This window comes from Gopherus evgoodei, chromosome 3 (genome assembly GCF_007399415.2).
Source record: "Gopherus evgoodei ecotype Sinaloan lineage chromosome 3, rGopEvg1_v1.p, whole genome shotgun sequence".
In the NCBI taxonomy this organism is placed as follows: domain Eukaryota; kingdom Metazoa; phylum Chordata; order Testudines; family Testudinidae; genus Gopherus; species Gopherus evgoodei.
Window position 1 is genome coordinate 137,453,941 of NC_044324.1, and position 19,087 is coordinate 137,473,027.

The following is a 19,087-nucleotide window of genomic DNA, read 5'->3' on the forward strand; positions in this document are numbered from 1 at the left end:
CCCACATTTCCCCACTTGGCTTCAAGTGGGTTCAACAAAGATAGAGGGGTACTTCTGCAATTGACAGTGTACAGGATTGGGCCTTAGATACCAAGGGAGCATGCTTATTTGTTAGGTGTGCACTGAATTGGAAAGGGTAATTCAGGAGCCAGTATTAACTTGGTGCCCTGACCAACTCCACTTGTTTTTTTTCTTTTTAGTAAGTAAATGAAGAAATGGCTCTTTTAAAAAATATAATGAGAAATGTTTAAAGAAAAAAATTCCAAAAAGCCCATAAAAATCCATTTAAAAAGCCAATTAATGTTGCTAAGTTACAAAAATATTGTTACCTGCCAAATCTTTAAAAGCAAAGAAACAAACAAACAAACAAACAAATAGCTAAGGACATCATAAATCTTACACTGCCCACATACAGCATTCTTATCTAGTAGAAAACACAAAGTATTACTGATAGTACTGTCAAGAAAAAAAATACAGTAATTTCTTAGAAACATATGTATCAATACCAACCTATGGTAAAAATTACCTATGTGGACATGCGTGTAAGGTTAGTCAATTTTAAATTTCATGTTTATTTTTCAAAGAGGTTATGTTTCTATTTTGAGATTCCTCATGACTAAGTAGTCTAGGATTTGGGGTCAGAGGTAAGCTTATTTGGTTGAATAAAAATGCATTACTTGATAAGAATGTGTTTGTTCATTATTTCAGCAGAAGAAGATATACAATGTCTTTAGCTGTTCCTTTCCAAGAGCTTGGATTTTGTAAACAATTTGATGGCTAAATGCACTGCTGTCACTTAGCAACTTCAACCAGCTTTTAAAACAAAGTTTTTTATACACCATCTCTTTCTCTCCCCCTCCACATTTTATCGTAAATTTGATGATCAGCTACCTATTTGCTTTTCTGGAAAGAACAAACTATTTCTATGATCAAAAGACCTTTTCAGGCACAAAGCCTTTTAAACAATCTTATCTACTATCCTTCCTGTCGCAGGATAAAACTACATGTTTCAGATTTATTCCTACACACAAAATACAGAGAAGTAAGTCTTCTGGGCAGCAAAAAGACCAATTCACAGCAGATAGTTTTGTATATATCCCACATATATTGATAGTTTCCCTTTGTTTCCATACATGCATTTCTATCTCCTTAGCTAAGCAATTAGGTTGCAATCCACAAAGGGACTTAGTCCTTGCAATGCGAATGGTCCGTGGTAGTTAAATATTTATCCACAACGGAACAGTCATTGGACTAGAGAGAAAGAGAATGACTGTAGTTCCTGACAGGGAAACCTCATCAGCAGAAATACCATTACTAAACTTTAAGGTAATGGCCTCATCTGACATTGTAATGAAAACAACTCTTGGGACAGTAGGTTAGAAGATTACTAGCCTGACCTGTCAGTTGTCTTCCCAGCCACTGAATGATCAGGGATTGTATGCCAGGTGTTGTGCGTACTGAAGCTACATAGAAATTGCCGTAGAGGTAAATTCAGTGACATTAAAATTAACAACAAATAACCTGGAAAACACATTTCCAGACTTCCTATAGTTGGCAGTTGAATAATATCCCATTGTTATGGAAAATTTGTGTTGTTGTCGTCAACTGACTTTAGTGTTACATAAGAACAGACGTACTTTGACTGGCATAATGTTGGCATAATGACAGGAATACAAGAGCAACAAGTCTTACATTTTTGCTCCTCAGAGTGCTGTGTTTATCCTTTAATATTGATACTTAGTCTAGTCTTCTTTCAACTTCTGCATTTATATAAAAATAGATGTGGAAGAACTATGGATAAGTGTATTTAGGGCACCTGTTTTGCCTTCCCTTTGACAATTATGTGTATAATATAGTAGCTTCAGAGGGTACTGCTAGTGGCCTCTCCCTTGCCTGTTGGACTACCAGATACCAAAGAGCATGGCTTATATGTCACTCTGTGCTCTCTCCAAACATTACCACGAGAATTCAATTTCTGCCTCAGCTTTCATCTAGCTACTGATTTTACTGTTGGAGGAAATGCATTTTTCAAAGCAACAGCAATATTTGAAAATTTCAGAACAGGGACGAGGGGTGGCTCTGAAATCCTGCATTTTTCAGTTGTGCCATGAAGTTTTCATTAGACAAAACCTCTCAGTTTGTTTAGTTTTTTTCTGAATAGGTGGCAGCTCTGACAGAAAAGTCATTGTTGTTAACAATACATTGAACTTCAACCACATGTTTCTAGCAGCAGATCTGAAAATACTAAAAGTTAAGACTTGCAACACTCCTGGAAAAGGTATAAAGGAGCAGAAGTGTAGAAAAGGAAATGCTGAATCCACCTAAAATGAAGCTATTTCTGAGAAACACACCTACTGTTTTACAGTGCACACAACATAACTTCTCTTGAAATAAAGAATACAGCCACCAGTGGAAACTACAGGGAGATCCTAGAAAGGAAGTTGGCCAGAACAGTGTCTGGGATTAGCACAATCCCTTAACATCTCCATGGGATCTTTAACAACTCTGAGTTGTGAGGTCTTCCATTGGCCAAAACATCTCTTTCTAGGTCACTAAATCATCAGTTTCATTACCACTTTTGGACCTTTCAGACAGAGGGAAATTCTCTTCTACAGATGAATAAATTTGCCTGGAGAGCAATCCTACTTTGATAATCAAAACACCCCAACCATCTATGTGCTTAATTATTTTTAGAAGCAGCATGGCTAACACCAATACTTGCTGCTGCTGGCTTGTACTGGACAAATCATTGTCTATAAATGTTCCCTTAGTCATTTTTGCCCTCTGGAACATTCAAAGAACTTTTCCACTGTGACAGCAAAATCAGACAGCACTAACTCAGACAATAGGCAATGTAATTTTTTTTATTGGTTTTGCTATTTTATCTGATTTATGTGGAGTCTGCATAGCAGGGGAGAAGGATGCTAATATAGCCCAAAGCATTTTGTTTAACACATCCCTGCAGTGAATGAACTATTGTCCTCATTAAGTGCCTTCAGGCCACCCTTTAAAAAATATAGATCCAGGGTTCCCTGATAAAACGGCTTTGGATTTGGGTGCAGCACATCCATCAGCTAGAAGATTGCCTAACAGCCTGTGACAGACTTATTAGTCACTTAGCAAGTAGTCCATATATCCATGGTGATGGGAACCTAACATTCAAGAATCTGGTCCTTTTCTGTACTGTTTATTAGGAACTTAGATCAGCATAGCTACATTTTTCAGAGATGTGAAAAATCCTCCCTCCCGCCCCGAAAGATGTAGCTATGCAGACCTAGCCTCCAGTGTAGGCAGCACAAAGTCAATGCAAGCATTCTTCTGTCAACCTCCTTCCCTCCTCTCAGGGATGGATTACCTAGGCCTGGTCTACACTATGCATTTAAACTGAATTTAGCAGAGTTAAACCTATTTAACCCTGCACCCGTCCACACAATGAGGCCCTTTATATCGATATAAAGGGCTCTTTAAACCAATTTCTGTACTCCTCCCTGACGAGAGGAGTAGCGCTGAAATCTATATTGCCATGTCGGATTAGGGTTAGTATGGCCACAAAGCGACAGTATTGGCCTCCGGGCGGTATCCCACAGTGCACATTGTGACCGCTCTGGAAAGCAATCTGAACTCAGATGCACTGGCCAGGCAGACAGGAAAAGCCCTGCAAACTTTTCAATTTCATTTTCTGTTTGCCCAGCATGGAGCTCTGATCAGCACGGGTGGTGATGCAGTCCCAAATCCAAAAGGAGCTCCAGCATGGACTGTATTGGAGATACTGGATCTGATTGCTGTATGGGGAGACAAATCTATTCTATCAGAGCCCCGTTACAGAAGACGAAATGACAAAGCATTTGAAAAAAATCTCCAGGCTATGATAGACAGAGGCCATAGCAGGGACTCAGCAACGTGCTGTGTGACAAGCGTAATGGAAAGCCAAAGAATCAAATGGATGCTCATGGAGGGAGGGGGTACTGAGGACTCCAGCTATCCCACAATCCCCAGCAGTCTCCGAAAAGCATTTGCATTCTTGGCTGAGCTCCCAATGCCTGAAGGGTCAAAAACATTTTCCCGGGTGTTTCAGGGTACATGTCATCAATTTACACCCTTCCCCCCCCCGAAAGAAAAAGGAAAAAAACGTTTCTCGCCTTTTTTCAATATCACCCTATGTCTACTGCATGCTGCTGGTAGATGGGGCGCTGCAGCACTGAACACCAGCATCCCCTTCCCAGTGGCAGACGGTACAATATGACTGCTATCCATCGTCATCATCAGCCCGTGAATGCTCCTGGCTGGCCTCGGTGAGATCGGCCGGGGGTGCCTGAGTAAAAATGGGAATGATTCCCGGTCATTCCCGGCAGATGGTACAGAACGGCTGGTAACCGTCTTCATTATAGCAACTGGAGTCTGAGCTCCATCAGCCCCCTCCCCTTTCATGTCTAAAGAAAAGATTCTGTACTGCCTGGACTATCATAGCAGCTGGAGGCTTCCTCCCTGTCATTTTATCTCACTAAAAAGTCAGTGTTGCTTATTCCTGCATTCTTTATTACTTCATCACACAAGTGGGGGGACACTGCAATGGTAGCCCAGGAGGGTTGGGGGAGGAGGGAAGCAACGGGTGGGGCTGTTGCAGGGGCACCCCCTAGAATGGCATGCAGCTCATAATTTCTGCGGGATCTCTGGGGCTCTGAAACGGAGCGGCTGTGCTCTCTGGTTCTCTAGTACACTTGCCCCATATTCTAGGCAGGACTGACTATTTTTAGACAAAACATAAAGAAAGGAATACCCAGGGAGTCATTCCCATTCCATGCGCCCCCGGCCGACCTCAGCGAGGCCAGCCAGGAGCACCCATGACAGCAGCAGACTGTACAGAACGACTGATAACTGTCACCTCATCGCCAATTTACAATGGCATGGCAGACCGTGCAATAGGGATAGTAACCGTCTCTGCTACCTTGCAAAGGCAAATGAATGCTGCTGTGTAGCACTGCAGTACCGCATCTGTCAGCAGCATCCAGTATACATACGGTGACAGTGACAAAATGCAAAATGGGCTCCATGGTTGCCATGCTATGGCATCTGCCAGGGCAATCCAGAGAAAAAGGGCGCTAAATGATTGTCTGCCATTGCTTTCACGGAGAAAAGATTGAGTGATGACATTTACCCAGAATTACCCATGACACTGTTTTTGCATTGGGATCTCAACCCAGAATTCCAATGGGTGGGGGAGACTGCGGGAACTATGGGATAGCTACCCACAGTGCAATGCTCCGGAAATCGATGCTAGCCTTGGTACATGGATGCACACCGCCGAATTAATGTGCTTAGTGTGGCCGCATGCACTCGACTTTATACAATCTGTTTTACAAAACCAGTTTCTGTAAAATCAGAATAATCTCGTAGTGTAGACATATCCCTACACTGACAGGAGAACCCCTCCCGTCCACATGGGTAGTGTCTACACTGAAACACTACAGCAGCACAACACTGTAGTGGTTTTATATATAGACTTGCCTAAGTTAAATCTGGAAGGGTTCTTGGTGCTGTACAGACTCTGGCTTGGATAGTTTGCAGTCTGAGCTCTTAAGTCTCACGGTGATCAGCAGGGTATGAAGGAGAAAGGCAAACAGTTTTTTTGTGAACCCCTGCAATAAATGAATGTTTGAGAAAACTTTAGATGAGGAGAGAGGAGACTCTCCTATACTGAGAAATAGATGATGCTTCACCTCTAACTCTGCCTTCTTAGCCTCCTTATTCTGTGTGCACCTTTTATAAAAGCCACTGTGGCAGGCAATTTAGACAGGCATAGCCATGCCCTGTCCTGGGTTACTCACTTTACATCCCACTTGCTGGGAAAAGTACAGAAAACAGAGTATATGATATGATACCACCATGTAAGCACTTTGTGGACACTTATAGACAGAAGGCAAAGGCACACAAAAAGGTGAGAAAACCCAAGACCAAGGTGCCAAGAAACAGTGAGAACTCCATATAATGCAACTGTGATAAAGTGAGAATTTTCTGTAATATTTTGTATGCCGCCTATGATGTATGTATTTTTATGCCTGAGTTTCCCTCTGTACTTTGCATTGCTACCCAGGTGTTCTGCCCCAAGAGGAGATTAAAACCCTCTTGCACAAGATACAGCATTTTCTTCTGCCTACTAAAGCTTCAAAGCTGTATAAGTCATTGTTCAGTTGTAAACTTTTGAAAGAACAACCATAATGTTTTGTTCAGAGTTCACAAATTTCTGAGGTGTTCGTAACTCTTAGGTTATATTGTACTTAAGAGGGGAGCCCAATCCTCATGCACTTCCTCATGTCTACAGGAGGGGGCTCCACCTGAGTAAGTGCATCAGCCCTCAGAAGGCCCGTAAAAGTAGAGAGAGTTGGACATTTAAAAGAAAAGTTGTGAAAAAATTAAATGTTGAAGTTGTTTCCACAGGGTTTAAAAATTTTTTAAAAAAATTGTTTACTGAAAGCCAAGAGCTGTAGTAACCCTTGTGATTAAAAAGTATCATGAAAAAAAATTTGATTTGGGAAACCATCCGTTTTCCCCTGAAAGTCTGTATTCACAAAGTGGCCATATAAAACAGATGTACTTTCTTAAAATATTTTCTACATACTCTACTTATGACGTTTGGCAACTTCCCTTTCCCAAAATCTTCCCCATGGGGATTAGGCAATTTATGGGTCCCCACAGATTTATAGTTCACCATCACATCAGCCTCAGTTGTGACTTGGAAACCCCTTAAGAGATAAGTCTTATGAAATTCATTGGCCCCACTCCACCTCAGGAGTTTGCAGGACTCCCCTGGCTTTGGAAGACTTTTTGATGCCCTTCCAAGCTCCTACCACCGTGCAAGAATTAAGAGAGGTTATGGCAGCTTCTCTAGCCCCCATCAGATAGAAGTCTCATGAGAGCCTAACAAGTATACTAAGTCTTGTGGGGTGATTCCTAAGGAACCTTCTGGTTCTCAGGGGTAGGGGTGTCAATGAGCCTGAGGCTCAGGAGGATGATGAGCAGGTTTTAATCTCAGTTTCTGACATGGCACTGAATACAGCTTGTCCTTGTCTACACTTACAGGTCAAACCACTATCAGAAGCAAGTATTTCTGTAGTGTAGACAAGACCATAGTAGTGTTTATTTATCTTCACTGTTAAGCTAGTGATCATACAACATATTTGGGATGAAGAGCCAGTCTAATGGATGAAGTAAACCCACAAGCTTGGTAGCATTTAGTATCAATTCACTAGTAGAGTCCAGTTCACTGTAACTTGTACAAATATACTGATTAATGGCCCCTGAGAGTAACAGATCACTATTACAGGCTCTCTTGTATAAAAATGTAAAGAGAGAATATGCCATATTTACCTTCAGCTTTTACTCTTTCACACTTCTTAACTTTGAGTCCAGTTCTTTTCTTCCCTACTAGTCTATATATATATATATATATATATATATATATATATATATATATATATATATATATATATATACACATACACACACACACACAGAGTCATAATCCAGTCTCCCATTTTTCTCTTCTTTGTTGAGTTTCTCCCCTACTCCTTCCAGCCAACATCTCACATCTTTCTTCCTTTATTTTAAACTACAAGACTGCCTCTTTCACACCACAGTTTTGCTGTCTCACTCTTGAAATAATAGAATCTTCATGCTTAAGACAGAATGGCCACTGATAGTTTCGCAACAATTCTTGACATGTCAGGAATTACGGAAAGAAAAGTATTACTATAGCAATTTGACCATTTCCTGGCCATGGCAGAATAGTTCCCTGCTTTATAGACTCCATTGTTTTCTCCAGACCAGTTTTAAAAATGATAAGCAATGTGGCATCCATAGCTTTTCTTAAAAAGCGACTTCACAGTTTAATAGCCTCACTGCTAGGAAAGAACTCCGATATCCAGCCCAAATAGTATATTTTCAGTTTTCAAAGTAGCATTTGAGTGAAAGTCTATTCTCGCAGTATTTCCTGGGGATGGTGGGAAATACTAGAAATTTTTACATGAAGGTAGAAAATTGACAAGCATGAAAATATGCAGGAAATTATAACATGCACAGAATTACCTCACTTCTAAATTCTTCATCCAAGCTGGCATCATCCACTGCAGGCTGGTAATCAAAAGAAGAAAAAAGTCTCATGAAGACAGATTAGGAAAAGCCTCACAAAAACACAATTCTGAACCAGACTCTTCTGTTACACAGGTGTAAATCTGAATCAATGTATGTCAAGGCAGTTGCTCAAGATTTACAATGGTTAAATTAATTTTATTATTGGCAATAACTAAAAGACTTAACTGGATTCCAAAAAGTTATTTATTTTTTTCTTTAAAAGATACAGTAATGCTATGACAAAACTACACTGAATCTACTGTGTATATGCACTAAATAGTATGTATTTTACTTACCTGATATTTAACTAAGTAATGAGTGAATATAGGTTGCATCAAGTTTGAGGAACATATGGAAAAATACTATAATAGACAGGACTAAGAGTGCAACGTTTATTAGACAAGATTATGAGTGAACAATCAAAAACAGACTTGTGCAATTAACGTGTCAAGACTGAATAAAAATGAAGCAAGATTATTCATGAACAGACTATTCTGGAGATCTGGAAAGGTAACAATCTTTCACAAAGGAGAAAGAGAACATATAAACAAATAGGGCCACATTTTTCAGAAGAGTTCAGAACTTATTTGGTACCTATCTGGGATGGAGCTTTTGGGTCCAGAGGCCACTGGTGGGGGGGGGGGGGGAATTGGCTTTTAAAGCAGGCAGTGTAACTGAGGGTTTGATCCTCCAAGTCCTTACTCAGAAAAATATCCCCAAGGGAAGTCACTCACTTTTTTAAAAAAATACCTAATTGAAATCAATAGAGCTTTGCCTGAGCAGACTAAGATCAGATCCACTCAAAACACTTTCTTATTTCAACATCTTTAAATGATTTAGGGCCAAATCCCATTTACTTTATTCACAGAAGTAGTTCCCTTGAAAAGTTAATGAGTAAAGCAAGTAGGATTCAGTCCTTAATCTTTCCTTGTTTACTCACTTTACACAATGCAGTACATGTCCTTACTGAACCCCTACCGATACAAAATTCATTTAGTGTAAGTGCTGTATTTAAATGTTTGCACTGAGTCATGCTCAGATACTGGTAAATGCATTTTAAAAGGTTTTTTGGCATAAGGGGGAAGGTTTGCACATATCAAAGAAATAAGACGTTTGTCTTCCTCCCTGGCAGATGGCATGTTTACAAAACGTGAAAATCTTATGGGGGAGACAAATGTCAGACTAGCCCCCAAAAATGACATTTTACCTTACATGGATTTGAACATCACTCCAATTCCTTAAAAGTATTCCAATAATTAGTTTTCACATGGCAGACTTTAAAGTGTAGCCCAGGTAAATGTTAAATGTAATAACTGGTAAAAGAGGAAGGTTATTTGCATTCAAATCATTGTGGTGGCTGTTGTAACGTGGACACTTGTTCACTGGAGATTGAACAGCTCAGATTCACAAAAGGTATTTAGGCTCCTAGTTTCCACTGAAGAATCAATCATAAAGGCCACTCAACAGCTATCAAACTCACCTGGGCTAGAATTAAATAGTCACACTTTATATTAAATTGTTTTTTCTAAATAATTTTTAAAGGTTTAATAATTTATCCTTATAACCTGTATGTTACAGACATGAGTAGAATGTGTTATAGATGGTTATAAGCAAAAATCAGTAGAAGAAATTAGACATAAGCCATGATTATGGAGCGAGAGAGAGACCTTTTGGATGCTAACAATTTTAACCCTTGTTAAACTATTCATAAAACAAAACCTTAATATAAAGAATGGTAATGGGCTACAGACTTGTTCAAACATTTTTTTAAAGCTGGAAATTAAGCCCAACAAGAATACTGATCTAGGGTCCTAATTTGGAAATAAGGAACAAGTATTTAGTCTGCTTATTTTTGGTTCATCACGCACACAAAAACATAATATCATCATCAACCCAGTGGCAGGGATTGACAACTAGTAGTGTATGATGGATGTAATGGATTTGCATTTTAGCACTTCTCTATTGTGAAGTACTGAATAGTTTGGTTTGCTGGCAGTTCCAGAGGAGAGATGGTGAGACACCTAACTTTTTTGGTTTGGGTTGAATCAAAATTGAAATATTTGTCAAACTGAAAAGTCAGAATGTGATTGTTGTGTGTATTTTAAGAAAGCAAATGGAAAATAAGGGCTGGTTTCACAAGAATGGAGAAGGAAGAGGAGGTGATTTCCTTATGCTCAATAGCCCAGTTGTTAGGACACTCATTTGGGATGGGAGAGGCCAGGTGGAAGTCTCCACTCTGGATCAAGGACTGGGACCCAGGGGTTCCACCTCCCAGGTGAGTGCCCTAATCAGTGGGCTACGGAGTCACTCCCCATCTCTCAGCCCCAATGACTATTCAAGTATTTTATACAAATGTGGAAAAGCTCCACCAAGAGAGACTGTGACATCCCCCACTTCAGAGTACTTCATGGTGAGGGCATGTTCCTCAGAGTGGGAAGACCTGGATTCCAGTCTCTGCTCCAGAGTGAGGGACTGAACCTAGGTCTCCCTCCTCCCAAGAGAGGGCCCTGCCCAACAGGCTGCTGAGTGTAAGACAGGGGGTAGGAAACTATCACAACTACCTGGTTTGTGAATCTTGCCCAAAAAGCTGATGTGTTTTCTTTTGATAATGTCCTAACAAACAACTGGACGTTTTCAAAAATGTCTCTTGTTTTGACTTAAAAAGTTCGGTGAAACTAACACAAATTCACTAAATGTTTTGGTTGTCCCAAACCTGCATTTTTCAACCAAAAAAAAAAAAATGTTAGCCCAAAATTTTGCTTGACTTTACCCTAGGTTTGTAAGTGCCCTAGCATCATGACATCTCAGTACAAAATACAAGTTTGAGTACATTTTAGAAAAAGTTGCTATGCTAGAAGAATTGCTAATGACCATCAGAGCAGGTCTTTGAGCAAAAGACCATCACAGATTTGGTTAAAGTTGATGGGTGTGCTCAGAACGCTTCTTTGGATCTGTCTACACAGCAACTAGACACCCAAAGCTGGCCCATGCCAGCTGACTCAGGCTCACAGGGCTGTTTCACTGCAGTGTAGACATCTGGGCTTGGGCTGAACTCCAGCGTGTAGGACCCTGTAAGGTGGAAGGGTCCCAGAGCTCAGGCTCCTGCCAAAGCCAAGAAGTCTACTCAGCAATGAGACAGCCCTGCAGCCTGAGCCAAAGTAAGCTGGCACAAGCCAGCTGTGGGTTTTTCTTTGCTGTGTAGACATACTCTGTGAAGCTAAATGGAAGGAACAATTAAATGCTTTTTTGTGTAGCAACAGCTGAGGCTACCACTGGAGGCACAGGGTCGCCTGGCAAAGCTAACTCCATGAGGCCTCAAGGGTTTTGTTGGAACTGATTGCAAACCCAAGAGACTGATTGTCGCAGCTGTGTGAGAAAGGCAGAAAGCAAGAGAAGCATGGTCCTTGGAGAAAGCAGAGATACAGGTTCTTTTGGACCCAATACTCATTGGAAAGGCAGACTTGGATTTCTGAGCGAGGCAACTGCCTGCTGTTATTTGTGTTTACTGTGTTCAGGGTAGACAGGCCTGCGTGTGCATTGTTTGTAAATAAAGAGAATTCCACCAAAGGAACACCCAACACCTATCACCAATTTCGCCTCCTAACTGAAACAGCCCAGCAAGGTCCCAAATGTTGGCCAACTATGTGAGTCAAAGGGGCAACAACGTTATAACCAGAGGTGCCATTTTTGATAGCACACTCGGATTTTCCTAAAACAGCAATTTTTCAGGGATATTCTGGACTACATAAGGGATTCTCCCAGGAATCAGCTGAGAGAAAGTGACCTGCCACAAGAAAGGAGATGAAGGCTATGGCTCAAGATAGCATTTGATCATCCTCCCCCAATCCCAAACAAATACATCCCTAATGTAGGCTCTTTTCCACACCAAGCTTTGGCTATGTTATTTATTGTAATACTATTTTAATGCTTTTCCCTTATCTTTCATGTATTTCACCTCAAGTCACATCTTAAATCTTTGCAAATTCAACATCTCAGTTTGAGAAACAGGACTTGGTTTCTTGCAATCTTGTCATTTAAGTTAGACTTCAGAAATCTGTTACTTAACTAAGACTAAGGTTAGAAAAAGCCACACTTTTAAACATTTAAACATAAGTTCACATTAAAAAAAGTCTTGCCCTCATTTAGTAATATAACTGTTGGTACTGTTAGTTTTTGTGGCTTGTGTTTATTTCCAACACAATCATTTATATTGCGATTTGTATTCAGTGCTACAGAAAATCCAGCACAAAGAGAGAGGTTGTAAGCTCTTCAAGGCAGAGACTAAGGCCATGGCTACACTGGAGAGTTGCAGCGCTGGTGATGGGGTTACAGCGCTGCAACTCAGTCTGTGTCCACACTTGCAAAGCACAGCCAGCGCTGCAACTCCCTGGTTGCAGCGCTGGCTGTACACCTGGTCTGCCTCGGGTGTAGCGATTCCAGCGCTGGTGATGCAGTGCTGGTCATCAAGTGTGGACACCAACAGCGCTTTTATTGGCCTCCAGGGTATTAGGAGGTATCCCAGCATACCTTTTCAGTTTGCTCATCATTTCACACTCCACTGCCTTGGGCTCAGCTGACCCCCCCTTTAAATGCCCCGGGAATTTTAAAAATCCCCTTCCTGTTTGCACTCCACACCTGGCTGAGCAATCAATCAATCAGTAACCATGCCTCCACGCCCCAAACGAGCCCCAGCATGGAACACTTCCGAGCTGCAGGACCTCATCAGTGTTTGGGGTGAGGAAGCTGTGCAATCACAGCTTCGCTCCAGCCGTAGAAATTATGATACCTGTGGGCAGATATCAAAGTCCTTGCTGCTAAGGGGCCATGAACGGGACGCGTTGCAGTGCAGGGTAAAAGTAAAGGAGCTGCGCAGTGCCTATTGCAAAGCCCGTGAGGGAAATCGCCGCTCAGGAGCTGCCCCCAGGACCTGCCATTTTTACAAGGAGCTGGATGCCATACTTGGGTGTGACCCCACTGCCAATCCGAGGAGCACGATGGAGAGTTCAGAGCAGGGAGAAGTGGGGGAGGGTGTAGAGGAAGCTGATAGTGAGGCTACTGGGGTGGAGGGAGACACCCCGGAGTCCCAGGAGGCATGCAGCCAGGAGCTCTTCTCAAGCCAGGAGGAGGCTAGCCAGTCGCAGCAGCTGGAACTTGTTGGTGAAGAAGCAGCAGAGGAGTGTGTTCCCGGTAAGCAGATTTTATTTTTAGGATGGAAATGTTTTGGGAGAGGAGGGTTTGGGTTATGGCTGCCTGCATGCATGCCTAAATGTGGAATAGCCCATTGATTTGGTCTCTCACGTCTCTGTAATCTGCCTCGGTAATCTCTTCAAAAGTTGCAGCCAGAGCATGGGCAATGTGCCTGTGCAAGTTTATAGGGAGAGCCACCGTGGTCCTTGTCCCGGTCAGGCTAACTCGTCCGCGCCACTGTGCCGCGAGGGGTGGGGGGACCATTGCTGCACACAGGGAAGCTGCATAGGGACCAGGGAGGAATCCACATTGCTGTAGAAGACCCTCCCTCTCTTGCCAGGTAACATGCAGCAGTGATATATCTGGCAGTAGAAAACCCTGTTGAGAATGTAGGGATACTGTTCAGTGCAGGTCCCCAGGTCCCTGCTCTCCCCAGTGCAGGTCCCCAGGTCCCTGCTCTCTGCTTTTCCCAGTGCACAGAAACCCCAGTGAGCCCTCAGGCAGTTCCCCTTCCCAGGTGAAGTCGCTGTATTTTGAATAAATGATTTCTTGGCTTATAAAATATTTTTTTATTATTGACGAAAGTGATAAATACTGTACCCCAAGGAAAAAATGGGCACAGCAAAGGCACCAAACATTACTGTTGGCTTTCAGCATCAAATTGCTCACTTAAGGCATCCCTAATCCTTGAAGCCCTTTGCTGGGCCTCTCTAGTAGCCCTGCTCTCTGGCTGTGCAAATTCAGCCTCTAGGCATGGAACCTCGGAGGCCCATTCCTCACTGAATCTTTCACCCTTCCCTTCACAAATATTATGGAGGGTACAGCACGCGGATATAACAGCGGAGATGCTGCTTTCCCCCAAATCTAGCTTCCCGAAGAGACACCTCCAGCACACCTTTAAACGGCCAAAAGCACACTCCACAGTCATTCTGCACCGGCTCAGCCTGTAGTTGAACCGGTCCTTGCTCCTGTCAAGCTTCCCTGTATACGGTTTCATCAGTCATGGCATTAAGGGCTAAGCGGGGTCTCCAAGGATCACAGTGGGCATTTCAACGTCCCCTATTGTGATCTTGTGGTCTGGGAAAAAAGTCCCGGCCATCAGCTTCCTGAACAGGGCACTGTTCCGAAAGATGCGTGCATCATGCACCTTTCCAGGCCATCCTGAGTAAATGTCGGTGAAACGCCCACAGTGATCCACAAGCGCTTGGAGAACCACAGAGAAATACCCCTTGCGATTAATGTACTCTGATGCCAGGTGGGGTGGTGCCAGAATAGGAATATGCATCCCATCCATTGCCCCTCCATAGTTAGGGAAACCCATTTGTGCAAAGCCATCCACAATGTCCTGCACGTTCCCCAGAGTCACAGTTCTTCTTAGCAGGGTGCGATTAATGGCTGTGCAAACTTGCATCAACACTATTCCAACGGTCGACTTTCCCACTTCAAACTGGTTCGCCACCAATCGGTAGCTGTCTGGAGTTGCCAGCTTCCAGATTGCAATAGCCACCCGCTTCTCCACTGGCAGGGCAGTTCTCAATCTCGTGTCCCTGCACCGCAGGGTAGGGTCGAGCTCAGCACACAGTCCTGTGAAAGTGGCTTTTCTCATCTCAAAGTTCTGCAGCCACTGCTTGTCATCCCAGGCTTCCAGGACGATGTGATCCCACCACTCAGTGCTCATTTCCCAAGCCCAAAGGTGGCGTTCCACGGTGCTGAGCACGTCTGTTACTGCCACAAGCAATTTACTGTCTTCAGCGTCAGGCGAATCAATATCATTGTCTGACTCCTCACTGTCACTTTGGAGCTGAAGGAATACCTCCACTGCTATGCGTGATGTGCTGGCAACATTCATCAGCAAGGTCCTCAGCAGCTCGGGCTCCATTTGTAACAGAAATCGCTCTGCAGACTCACAATGCCACCAAACTGCTTGGAATGTGTAGCAAAGCACCACGGGGCATTGGAACAGGAAGCGGAAAGACCTGCACCCTTCCGTCCCCTTCCCACAAGCCACAGTGCCAAAATGGGATGAGGTGCTCTGTGGGATAGCTGCCCACAATGCACCACTCCCAACAGCACTGCAAATGTGGCCACACTGCAGCGCTGGTAGCTGTCAGTGTGGCCACACTGCAGCGCTGGCCCTACACAGCTGTACGAATACAGCTGTAACTCCCAGCGCTGCAGAAATGTAAGTGTAGCCATGGCCTAAGGCTATATCTAAACTTAATCCACTACATCAGCATAGCTGCAGCAGCAGCAGCACTGCAGCCCTTCAGTATAGTCTCTCACTACAGTGACAACAGGGGTCAACCTAGCACTGTCTGCCCCGGGGATTAGGTTGGCATAATTACATTGCTCAGGTGTGTGGATTTTACCCACACCCTTCAGCAACATAGCTGGGTTGACTCTCTTTTTAGTGTAGACCTGGCCAAAGTACAAGGCAAAATCTAAAACTACAAGTATTGCAGACATAAAGGGCTGATGCAGTCAAGAGGCTGTAATGATATAATAGTTCTTTGAGTTTTATAATTGGTTATCAATTACCTTCTCTGGTAGGTACTTACAGTATGTTTGAAAAATGATTTTTAGAGGTGAGTAAAAACAGTGGCTATATCTGATCTACCTACAATGGTGCCAAAATCAGGCGTGACTCCACTGAAGTTAACTAAATTGCACTGATGTAAAATGAACCTAAGGCAGCTGAGAATCAAGTGCAGGGAAAAAGAAATACCAAAAAAAAAAAAAAAATTCTATACCCCCCTTCCTTTAAGTATTTTGTAGTGGAAAAAAATTAGTAGATATTAGAATACAAGGGAGACAGGTTTATTTAGCAAGACTACATCTAGTAGTAAGAGGAATGGTTCAGCTAGGAACCAAGAGAACACAAATTCAATCAATGTAGCTAATTACATTTGAGAACAAAATTATCCGGTCAAACATTTTAGACTAAATTTCACCTATTTACACTTTTTAAGAAATGTCAATGAAATCCAATCTATATGTAAATTCTATAGTGAAACTGTAGAACAGGCAGTCTCAAGTCTTGGGAGTGCCCCAGAATATCTCCAAGAGATCCCCTTCATTAAAAAAGTACCTCTGTAAAGCAACCTATATTGATCAGTACTTTGTTTTGCTCCAAGTAGGATGCTTGCTTAGACACCAACACTCACTGGGCAAGGACTTGAAGTTTTTCATCACTTCAGAAATAAGCAGCCATTGAATTCAGCATACCAAGCTTCCTGGTCATCTTTTAAGAATCATTCCAAAAGAGGGATTAATATGACATTAGACTTCTCATTCCACTAATACTTAACCCATTGCTAAAATAAATTAAGCTACTCCCTCCCCTACCCAGAAAATACATCTTCCATCACCATCAACAAGTGGGTTTGCCTTACAACACAAGTCACTAAAAAAAGAAAAAAGAAAGACATCCTAAAGTTTTGCTAAATAAAGCAGTGGGTCCCACGCTGAGACAGAACTCCCCAAAGCACTCACATAGAAATAAATAAGCATTTTATATAAATGACCTCTTCAAACTGGTCCATTTGCAATGGACTTCGGATGCCTGTGGAAATCATTAAGGGTTGGTTTGCAGCTCACCTCTGTGTCCATGGGTTCCACCTCTATCTTTTTCCATAGCTCCAGCAAGTGGGCAATTGGCATGTTGGAGTTTTTCTTTCAAAGGATGAGGGAGGAAGAAAACGTGTGAGTGAGTGGAAGAGGATGAGAGACACAGCCAGAACCGTGAGCGAGCGAGAGCGCTGTGCCCAGCAGACACAGAGGACTTAGCAGAATGCAGCAATCTCTGAGGTTTGCTGGAGCCCCTTGCTGGGGTCTGTAGTATGGTTTCCTGTGTGATCACCACCAGTTCCCACTCCTCAGAGAAACAGACACACAGAGGAGCTGCTTATGCTGCTGCTTCACACTCAGGCTTTGAAAGGGGGGAGTGGGGGAGGGAGCGATATAATTGCTATTCTAGCTTTTGCAAAGTGACTTTGTCAGAGTAAATGCTTCTCTTGCAGCAGAGAATTGAACTACCTTTCTCCTCCCCCACCCACTTTTTAAGAAAAACCTTAATTGGCTCTTTAAATGATGGGTGCAAGTTGAGTGTGAGGATGCTGCTGCTATAGCAACCGCGGAGCAAGCAGGGGCGGGGAGGTGCGGCAGAGCCCCGCCTCCCGGTCTAGCTGCTGGCTCCGGCATTGACCGCGCTTGCAGCAGCTCCTGGGGGGGCACAAATCGTTCAGGCTGGAAGCCTCCCTAGGTGGCGGCCAAATGTCGCGCTGCATGATGAATTTGCAGCCGTCCTCATTCAAGGGGCGGCAGCCGCCTCGGTGAAGTAAGGAAATACCAACAAACTATCAAAACACTGACTGATTGCCAAGACAGCTGCTTTCCGGGAAGAGAAAGGTGAACTCCCCCCTTGGCCCTCCGGCATCGCCTACTCTGCAGTCGTGTTCTGGTTGAATATGCAGCCTCTTTTTGTTTTTCTTTTTTACACCAGTTAAAAACCGAACAAACACTCTTAGGGCTCACTTCTGCCAGATGCTAAATGCGCTCAGCTCCCTCTGACTGCGATTCAGCGCCTGGCATATAAGAGCAATTTAGGGAGAAAGATGGGAGCAGTATGATTCATTCAGAGCCAAAATACAATCCCAGATCCCAGTGGGTAAATTGGGGAGCAAACTCATGCAGATCAAAACCTAGGTAGGGACTACATAAAAACCTGAGTAAAGCCTTCGGTATTTGTCCCATACAGTATGGTAGCAATGGGTACTATGTGTATACATGTAAGAACATCTAGCCCAGATCCTGTCTCCACCAATAACCAGTACCAGAGCATCACAGATAGTATTCAGAATAGGGCAATTTCTGAAAGATCCACTCCTATCTTCCAGCAATCAGAGGTTTACAGTCCCCTCCACATGTGGGGTTACACCCTGACTCTTTTGGCTAATAGCCAATAATGGACCTATTTTCTATGAATTTATCTAGTTCTTTACATTCCTGGTCATCACAACATCTCATGGCAATGAGTTCCAGAGGTTAATTTTGTGTTATGTGAAGAAGTACTTCCTCCTGTTTGAATTAAACCTGCTACCTACCAACTTCATTGAGTGACCCCCTGGTTTTTATAGGGTGGGGAAAGGGTAAATACATACGATCTTGATACAGCTGTCTGACAAAAATGTCATCACTGATACAATGTACTGTTGACTCTCTCTAATGGGAGTTACTCCTAACACATCGCAAGCAAATAAACTGGCAAGTATAAGCGACAATAAGAAGAGATCAGCAATGGTGCACATGTGGGAGAGCTGTCGAGAAATTCTCAGCCAAGAACAGGCATTTTTAAGAAGCTGCTTTTCTTTCCTATGAGAATGATGTTACTAATGATCACTCTATCCTTCCACTTCTTTTGATTGTCTCCTGAAGGTTACACCTCCCATTGGACCTGAAAACATTTGCTTGGGCATATTGGCAAGTTGCACCTCATAGGGTACAACATACTGCCTTTGTATAGGCTATTTTTCCAGAGTGGTATTATCTGCTGGGAAGCTACTCTCTCTGGCATCTGAGCAGAACAAATGAAGATGGCACTCCCCAAGAGGATCTCTCTCAGACTTTATGCTGAGCCCTGCGCATCCTGTGACTGGAGTTTAAGTTTTAAAATATACATATTCTGTGGGGGGAACAATCATGCATCTTCTAAACCCTGCCCAAGTCCCTTAGATAGAGTCTACAACAAAACTATCAGTCAGACCTCTAGGAGGAC

At 43.0% G+C, this 19,087-nt stretch overlaps 1 protein-coding gene across 1 annotated transcript in view; it reads right to left on the reverse strand.

Annotated features, from left to right (window-relative positions):
* RPS6KA2 (ribosomal protein S6 kinase A2) overlaps positions 1–17,069 on the reverse strand; it is a 449,145-nt gene extending 432,076 nt beyond the window's left edge. Inside the window, 2 exon segments of the mRNA XM_030556734.1 lie at positions 8,083–8,127; positions 16,912–17,069. Coding sequence (XP_030412594.1) covers positions 8,083–8,127; positions 16,912–16,974 — 108 coding nt within the window. The 5' untranslated portion in view covers positions 16,975–17,069.
* Positions 17,070–19,087: the final 2,018 nt, after the last annotated feature.